This window comes from Eimeria maxima, genomic scaffold (assembly GCF_000499605.1).
Source record: "Eimeria maxima Weybridge genomic scaffold, Emw_scaff1367, whole genome shotgun sequence".
Taxonomy (NCBI): Eukaryota; Apicomplexa; class Conoidasida; order Eucoccidiorida; family Eimeriidae; genus Eimeria; species Eimeria maxima.
The window spans coordinates 1-9,225 of NW_013564346.1; the positions used below are offsets into that span (position 1 = coordinate 1).

At 46.0% G+C, this 9,225-nt stretch overlaps 2 protein-coding genes across 2 annotated transcripts; both read left to right on the top strand.

The window, feature by feature from the left end:
* Positions 1-492: 492 nt before the first annotated feature.
* EMWEY_00051930 (dgat2l1-prov protein, putative) lies at positions 493-4,304 on the top strand (the record flags this gene model as incomplete). The annotated part of the gene is made up of 11 exons (XM_013479776.1): positions 493-555; positions 887-1,105; positions 1,382-1,552; positions 1,754-1,894; positions 2,442-2,526; positions 2,729-2,804; positions 3,043-3,184; positions 3,372-3,498; positions 3,721-3,833; positions 4,085-4,135; positions 4,254-4,304. Coding segments are annotated over 11 exons (1,239 nt in total), but the record flags the coding sequence as incomplete, so codon positions are not given.
* Positions 4,305-5,637: 1,333 nt separating this feature from the next.
* EMWEY_00051940 (cardiolipin synthase, putative) lies at positions 5,638-8,329 on the top strand (the record flags this gene model as incomplete). The annotated part of the gene is made up of 7 exons (XM_013479777.1): positions 5,638-5,646; positions 5,817-5,981; positions 6,226-6,310; positions 7,418-7,569; positions 7,784-7,846; positions 8,008-8,080; positions 8,319-8,329. The coding sequence occupies 7 exons, from the start codon at positions 5,638-5,640 to the stop codon at positions 8,327-8,329; spliced, it is 558 nt and encodes a 185-aa protein (XP_013335231.1).
* Positions 8,330-9,225: the final 896 nt, after the last annotated feature.

Sequence of the window (9,225 nt, forward strand, 5' to 3'; positions counted from 1 at the left end):
TAAATATATTTATATATAAATATATAAATATATTTATATATAAATATATTTATATATTTATACATAGTAAAATATATAATAATATATTATTTATATAATAATATCTATATTATATACATATATTTATATAATTATATATATAAGAATAATATATTATATTTATTTATATTTATTTCTTTGTTTTATATTAGAGACAAAAAAATAACAGTACAATTTTGTAAACCCTAAACCCTCAACAAACCCTAAACCCTAAACCCTCGTAAGACCACCTTCCATATCTGATCCACACAATAAACCCTAAACCCTAAACCCTAAACCCTAAACCCTAGAGTATACAACCTATATAAATACCTCTAACAACATAAAAACCCCACAAACTTTATCTTTAGCAGCAAACTGCTGCTGCTGCTGCTGAGGGTTTGGCCTTCCTTGAGTCTCGGGTTTAGGGTTTAGGGTTTAGGGTTTAGGGTTTTCGGGTGTGTCTTGCTACAGACGGCATCAAAGACTAACAGCAACAACCGCACACACGCCAAAGCAAAACCATCAAACCTAAGTGTTTAGGGTTTAGGGTTTAGGGTTTAGTGTTTAGGGTTTAGGGTTTAGGGTTTGGGGTTTCGTCGGGAGCCAGCCAAGACCGTAGCGGTAGCCTCTGTGATGCACATGCAGCATCAGGGCTTAATTGGCATTTATTTTTCCTTATTTATTTTATTGTCTTTTATCTTGGCTATAAACTAATAAAACAGCAGCAGCAGCAGCAACAGCAGCAGCAGCAGCAGAAGCAGCTGGCCTCGACTGGGCCCCGCAGGAAGGCCAGCGGTCTGTCTGATGCCCATCTTACTTTAAAGGTTGAGGGTTTAGGGTTTAGGGTTTAGGGTTTGCGATTTAGGGTTTAGAACTCCGCTGCTTCCAGAAGGAACAGAGGAAAGCAGCAGGGCGGGTTGCATTGCTGCAGCAGCAGCAGCAGCACACTGCACGCCCAGCAGCAAATCTAACCCTAGCAGCAGCAGCAACAGCAGCAACAGCAAAAACAACAGAAGCAACAGGCACAAAGCAGCAGCAGCAACAACAAGACCTGGAGTTGCTGCAGTGTATCCAACAGCTGTGTGTGTGTGTGTCACTAGCAGCAGCAGCTGTTGGAGGACCCACAGCAGCAGCAGCAGCAGCAGCAGCAGAACCATAAACAACAATAACAGAAGCAGCAGCAGCAACCCTTGAAGCAACACGAGCAGCAGCAGCAGCAGCAACAACAGCAGCAGCAATGTTGTTAGAGCTGGCACATTTCTTGTGGTGGTGTCTGCTGCCGCCGCTGCTGCTGCTGTATATTCTTTTCCTCTGCAGCAGCAACCGCAGCAGCATCTGGCGTTCTGCTGCTTGGGAGCAGGTTGGTACCCCACATAGGCTCTACGATGCAGCAGCAGGAAAAAGCAGCAGCAGCAGCAGCAGCAGCAGCAAGAGCAGCAGCAGCAGCAGCAGGAGCAACGGCGAGGATGGAGAGTCTACTGCTGTAGAGGAAGCAAAAGACACCTGCAGCAGCAGCAGCGATGCACCTGCAGTACGCCAACGCCGCAGCAAGGCTAGCGACAGCAGCAGCAGCAGCAGCAGCAGCAGCAGCAGCAACGAATGGAAAGGAAACAGGTCCCTATTTGCCCGTATACAGACATATATTTGCATGCGTATTGTCTCCTTTTTGCTGCCATCAATGTGGCTACTAAATATATTCTTGCTGCGTCTGCTGCTGCTGCGTCTGCGGCAGCTGCAGCAGCAGCAGCAGCAGCAGCAGCAGCTGCAGCTGCAACTAACAGACTACCTCTTTGGGGCTTATATTATTTATGCTGTTGCATGCATCTTCTACTCTGAGCAAATTGGTCTCCTCTTCGGCTTCCCATCCAAATGGGTAAACCCTAAACCCTAAACCCTAAACCCTAACAACGAAACCCTAAACCCTAAACCCTAAACCCTCACGTATGCCACAAACACCTATAATGGGGGGTTCGTCTTGCAGCTGACACAATGCTGCATATGCTTCTACCACTGTCTTTGCTGCTGCTGTTGCTGCTGTTGCTGTTGCTGTTGCTGCTGCTGCTGCTGCTGCTGCAGGTGAGGAGTTGGCGTGTCTGGATAGAAGCAGCAGATTATTTTCCTGTTTCTTTAATCACTGAATCACCACAACCAAATTATCCAGCGGATAAATCTTATCTTATTGGATTCCATCCTGTAAACCCTAAACCCTAAACCCTAAACCCTAAACCCTAGGCATTAAACCCTAAACCCTAAACCCTAGACGCTAAACCCTAAACCCTAAACCCTAAACAAACCCTAAATAGCGGATTGCGACTCTCTCCACAGTTTGTTCTCGTTTGGTGTATCCGCATTGAATGTATCTCGATAGGACATTAGGGTTTAGGGTTTAGGGTTTAGGGTTTAGGTTTTTGTGTGTACAGCATGGAGTGTTAAGCTTTTCTGCATTCTTGGGTTGGGGAAATCATACCGACAGAGATTGGATTAATACAGACAGATTCATGCCAGGTTTGCTGCTGCTGCTGCTGCTGCTGCTGCAGTTGCTGCTGCTGTTGCTGCTGTTGCTGCTTCTAATGCTAGAAAGGTGGCCGAGTATGCAGAGCTGTGAAGCGGACGTTCTGTGTTTCAAACGAACATTAGGGTTTAGGGTTTAGGGTTTAGGGTTTAGGGTTTAGGGTTTAGTGTGTGTATCTATGTGTGTTTACCTTAGGTATAGATATAAGACTAACAACAATAGCAGTAAATATGCGTCTTCCTTTTTGGGGTCATTTGCTGCAAGCCCTAGGGTTTATTAATAGCAGCAAGCAAGCTATTCAGGGTTTTCTATCCAAGTAATAATAAACCCTAGCTAAACCCTACCTAAACCCTAGCTAAACCCTAGAACAACATAGCTAAACCCTAAACCCTAGCTAAAACCCCTAAATTGTTGTCAAACCCCTTTTGGTTTCCCGTATATCCTACCTACCCTGGTGGTGTCCAACTAGGGTTTAGGGTTTAGGGTTTAGGGTTTGTGTTAACCTTCAGGGGCCCTGGGCGTGCCGTGCTGCTAGTAGTAGGAGGGGCAAGGGAGGCCCTCTTGGGGAGAAAAGGAGAAAATAATTTAGTCTTAAAAAGAAGAAAAGGAATATTTGAACTTGCCCTACAAACTGGTTCTTGGCTTATACCCGTAAACCCTAAACCCTAAACCCTAATTAGCCAAACATGCGAAGAAGCCAAGCATGCGAAGGACAGGATTTCGTGTTTTACAGATTGGGACAAACAGATATAGTCAAGAGATCAACAATATCCTGTTTCTGGTCAAGCCTAAAAAAGGGTTTAGGGTTTAGGGTTTAGGGTTTAGGGTTTGTGTACAGGTATTTTCTCTAGGGGAGAATGATATGTATGATTGGATAGATGACGAGGGTTTAATTTGTAAATCATTAAAATTTATTTCTCGTAAAACGATGGCCTATTTTGGATTCTCCTTGCCTCGTACCTACGGTACATAAACCCTAAACCCTAAACCCTAAACCCTAAACCCTAAACCCTAGTTACAGCTAAACCCTAAACCCTAGTAGTTTGTCACGTATGTTGCCAGTAGTATGCACACAGGGGAAGGGTGAGTTAACGCGGCCTATAGGGTTTGTTTGTTTCGGTTCCATTGTTTAAATAACATTTTAGGGTTTAGGGTTTAGGGTTTAGGGTTTAGGGTTTGTGGTATAGGGCGTGGTTTATTCCAAATAACGATGCCAAAGCGCGTAAAGATTGTTCAAGTTGTTGGCGATCCTCTTCCTGTTCCTCACATTGCAAACCCTACACAAAAGGATATAGAGGAGGTAAATAATATTCTTTCTTGTCTAGCTAGCTAGCTAGCTAGTTAGCTAGCTAGGTAGACAGCTAGATGGCTGGCTAGCTAGACAGCTGGATAGATAGATTGATAGCCAGTTAGTTGCCTGCACTAGGGGTTACGAGTCCCTGTCCCTTGGGGGGGTAACCATGGTTGGGGTTAGGGTTTAGGATTTAGGGTTTATGGTTAAGGGTTTAGGGTTTAGGGTTTAGGGTTTGAGGAGATGGATTTGCTCTGCAGTTGCGCCAGCGGTACTGCGAGGCCCTCCAACGAGTTTATGACAAAGCCAGGGTAAACCCTAAACCCTAAACCCTGAACCCTTAGTTTTGGCCGGCATTTAGCAGCGAATGAGGGCTGTTTGTCTCCAGCGTTTAGGGTTTAGGGTTTAGGGTTTGCATGCGATCTTCAGGTGGCTTATGGCCCTGAGGGACAATTCGCAGACCTTCGGATCGTGGAGTAAACCCTAAACCCTAAACCCTAAACCCTAAACCCTAAACCCTTAGGTCCTATGCTTAAGGGTTTAGGGTTTAGGGTTTAGAATATCCGCCCAGCTGGCTATCCTTGTCCTTCTAGCCTTCGTATAGTGCAGCAGGCCAATAGCCAGCTAGCTAGCTAGCTAGCTAGCTAGCTAATCTGCCAGCTAGCTAGCTAACCAGCTAGCTAGCTAACCAGCTAGCGAGTCTGTGTACTCGCTGGCCAGCCAGGTGGCTTATCAAGCCAACGAGGGAGTCAGCTAGCCAGCTAGCCAGCCAACTAGCCAGCTAGCGAGCCAGCTAGCTAGCTAGCTAGCTAGCTAGCTAGGCACAGCCAGGGAAGCGTCTTTTAAGTTTGCAGAAATTGCCTTTTTGTCTCTTTAATCGAGATCAAATCTAAACCCTAAACACTAAACCCTAAACACTAAACCCTAAACCCTAAACCCTAGAAAATGAAAATAAACCCTAAACCCTACGGGGTAACTAAAGCCTAAACCCTTAGAGCTAAACCCTAAACCCTCTAAACGAGCAGCAGCAACCCTCATCTGGGGTCATGAGGAGGTACAGGGTTATATATATAATTATTAAATACATGAAGATAAAAAAGTATATTTGCCTATTAAGTAATTTATTTATTACTTATTATTTATTGAGCAAATATACTACATGTATAATACATGTATTTAATTATAAATAAATAAAAATATAATTTTTATTTTTATTTATATTATTTATTCTATAAGGCTCCCGGAGATAAAACAGATGGGGGGGCCCCAGGGAAGGGGGGCCCCCAGACAAGGGGGCCCCCAAGAGGGCCCCTATGGGGGCCCCACAAGGGGGGCCCCCAGGGGCCCCATAGGATGCCTTATTGTTGGGTACTAAAGTTGTTTATATTTTTAAAGGTTTGTTTATAATGTAATAAAATATTAAAGAATATTTGCTAGGTGTTTATTCCTTGACTCCTTCCTGCTGCTGCTGCTGCTGCTGTTGCTGCTGTTGCTGCTGTTGCTGCTGCTGCTGCTCTTGCTGCTGCTGCAGCTGCAGTTGCTGCTGCAGGGTTCTTCTTCTGCAGGGCTTTTCTTTTCAATAGTTATAAACACACTTTTGCTTTTATTGCTAATTTAGCCATGTATACACCACACACCATCCCTTACAGTCGCCCGAGGGTTTAGGGTTTAGGGTTTAGGGTTTAGGGTTTTTATTGAAATTACGGTGCTCTGATGCTGCTGCTCCACTCTCTTGCGCCGTCAACTATAGCAGCAGCGGCAGCAACAACAGCAACAGCAAAAACTGCCGCTGCTGCTGCTGCTGCTGGCGGCGATGGCTGGGGTTACCGCAGGTGTTACATCTGCGGCAGCAGCGGCAGCAGCAGCAACAGCATCATCAGCAGCATAAGTAGCAGCAGCAGCACAAGCAGCAGCAGCACAAGCAGCAGCAGCACAAGCAGCATCCGCAGCATAGGCAGCACTGCGCGGCGTTGGTTTTTTGGTGTATCGCAGCAGCAGAAGCAGCAGCAGCTACAGCTGCAGCAGCAGCAGCAGCAGCAGCAGCAGCTAGGTAGCTGCACTGCTGCAGATATACGCCGCTTGCTGCATCGAGCTGTCTGTACAGTCAAAGAAAAACAAAATGACGAAGAATCTAAAAAGATTGACTACGAGCTCATGGTAAAACCCTACACCCTAAACCCTAAACCCTAAACCCTAAACCCTAAACCGTAAACACTACACACTCAAGTGGTAGCCACCCTCCGCTACTCCTGATATTACTTACAGCCAAAGATTTAGGGTTTAGGGTTTAGGGTTTGCGGTGGTGAACATCTAGTGTTTATGTCGTGTTCTTGATACTTTAGGGTGTACAATCGAGGGTTTAGGGTTTAGGGTTTAGGGTTTAGGGTTTGTGAGGGTTTAGGAGAGGCGTTGGAGTTCATTTTTATCTTCTGTTGAGAAACACGGAAAGATGACAACAGCTAACTTTATTAAGGTCTACACAGATGGTTAGTTGCTGCTGCTGCTGCTGCTGCTGTTTTTGTTGTTGCTGCTGTTGCTGTTGCTGCTGCTGCTGCTGCTGCCTTCCTTTCTTAGACAGGTGCAGCACCTGCCTGCTGCATCGTCTGCCGCCTTTGCTGCTGCGTCTGCATTTTGCCGCCATTAAGCCTACCTTTGCTGTTCTCCTGCTTCTGCTGCTGCCTTTGCTGCTGCTGTTGCTATTGCTGCTGCTGTTGCTGCTGCTGCTGCTGCTGCTGCTGCTGCTGTTGCTGCAGGTGACGAGACACTGCAAGCAATGCTAGATTCAATAGAAGGAGCAAAGAGATTTATATTATTAGAGAGTTATATATTAGATTCTTCTGCTGCAGCAGCAAAAGTTCGTGATGCATTAATTGCTGCTGCAGCAAGAGGATGTTTTGTTGTTCTTCTTATTGATGGCGTAAACCCTAAACCCTAAACCCTAAACCCTAAACCCTAAACCCTAAACCCTAAACCCTAAAACGAAAATCACACATGAAACACCGCTTTAAAGGCAAATAACACCAAAATCATTAGCAGCAGCAGCAGCAACACCAACAGCAGCAGCAACAGCAGCAGCAGCAGCAGCAGCAGCAGCAGGAGATGTGTGTGCTGCATGCAGATAGGGAGTTTTAGTTTTTCTCATAGTTGGATTTCTTCCTTATTAAAGGGAGGAGTAAATGTTTGTATATTTAATCCTCCTCTACCCCAAGCATTTTATTCCCCTGCTGCTGCTGCTGCTTCTGCTGCTGCTGCTGCTGCTGCTGCTGGTGCACAAGACACAGCAGCAGGAGCAGCAGCAGCAGCAGCACAGTGTGGGGAGCTGCATGCAGCAAGGGTTGGATCATTAGCCCTAAGAGATCATCGCAAAACCCTCGTGGTTGATGGCACAGAGGCATTTGTTGGTTCCTTTAATGTCTCCCTACAGACAACAGGTTTGCTGCTGCTGCTGCAGCTGCTGCTGTTGCTGCTGCTGTTGCTGCTGCTGTGGTGGAGGAAGTACACGCGCTGCTGCGATTTCAACAACTGCACAACTCGCTCCATGCCGTATCCAAGATATTAGGGTTTAGGGTTTAGGGTTTAGGGTTTACGTCCAGGTCCATTAAATGGAGGAACAGGACGCTTCCGTGACCTCCATCTACGTTTACGAGGAGCAGCAGCAGCAGAATTAGGGTTTGTCTTCTTGCATTCATTACAAGCAGCAAAAGCTGATTCTATTGCTCATAAAACCCTACAACAACTCCAACAGGTTAGGGTTTAGGGTTTAGGGTTTAGGGTTTAGGGTTCAAAAATTAGGGTTTGGGGTTTAGGGTTTATGTGGAATTTGTTTGGGGACTTTGTGGTCTACTACACGAATCTGCATGCGGTCTGTGTTCGTGCCGCTGCTGTTATTGTTGCTGCTGCTGTTGCTGCTGCTGATGTTGCTGCTGCTGCTGTTGCTGCTGTTGCTGCTGCTGCTGCAGATCCCTCCTTTGTGGTGCTGCGGTTGTGTCTCATCACCCAACGAAGAAGGCTCTCTTGTTCAGGTATGCGTAATGCCTTTTGCTGCTGCTGCTGCTGCTGCTGCTGCTGGTGTTGCTGCTGCTGCTGTTTCTACCGCAGTCCGCTCTGGTAGTTGTTGGTTGTGGTGTACTATGATGGTCAGGGTTTAGGGTTTAGGGTTTAGGGTTTAGGGTTTGTGTTATAGGTGTTAGAGAGCGATGTCCCTAAGAAGCGTCGATGTATACAAGAGGTTTTGCGTCAGGCTATACAAACAGTCCGTGCTGCTGCTGCTGCTGCTGCTGCTGCTGGTGTTGTTGTTGTTGCTGCTGCTGCTGCTGTTGCTGTTGCTGCTGCTGCGGATGTTTAGAGTGTTTATAATTAGGGTTTAGGGTTTGTGTGTGAATTTGAAGGTTTAGGGTTTAGTGTTTGTGATGGATCTGTTCCCCTCTTTCCGCTCATTGAGGGTTTAGGGTTTAGGGTTTAGGGTTTAGGGTTTATATTTTATTATATTTATAGGCAACATGTAGTATAAATTTAGAGACAAGTTACTTTCTTCCTCCTGGTGGATTAAGGAGACCCTTGCTGCAGCAAATAAAGGAGGGACAAACAACTTTGCTGCTGCTGCTGTCAGGAGACAGTGATGTATGGTGTGATGTACCTGCTACTACTTATCTTGCACATAAATTACTTGTATGTCTCTTTTAGGGTTTAGGGTTTAGGGTTTAGGGAAAGGGTTTAGGGTTTAGGGGGAGGGTTTAGGGTTTAGGGTTTAGGGGGAGCGTTTAGGGTTTAGGGTTTAGGGAGAGGGCTTAGGGTTTAGGGTTTAGGGAGTTCTTAGACCACTTGAAATTTGTTGCACTACCATGGGGTGTCCGATTTGCTGCTGCTGTTGCTGCTGCTGCTGCTGCTGCTCTATTTGCTGCTGTTGGTGTATTTTGCTGCTGCTGCTGCTGCTGCTGCAGCGCGCACGTGAACGATCTCGCCCTCTAAGAGACTGGTTGCTGCTGCGGACAACAGCAGCAACCGTGGAGGAGCAGCAGGAGCAGCAACACGAGCAGCACCAGCAGCAGCAGCAGCAGCACCAGGAGCAGTTCTCAGCTGCCGCGGAAAATAGATCATCATCAACAGCAACAACAGCAGCAGCAACAGCAGCAGCAACAGCAGCAGCAGCAGCAGCAGCAGGAAGAGTATCTGCTGCAGATATATTGAATCCTTCTTGGGGTTTGCTGCTCTCCCGTCTAAGACCAATCCCCACGAGCAGCAGCACGCAGCAGCAGCAGCAGCAGCAGCAGCAGCAACAGCAGCAGCAAGAAGAGGAAGAAGAAGAAGAAAAAAATAATAATTCTTTATTAAGTGTATTAGAGTTATTAAATATAATAAAAAGAAGAAGAAAAAAAAAAAAAAAAAAAAAAAATTTTTTTTT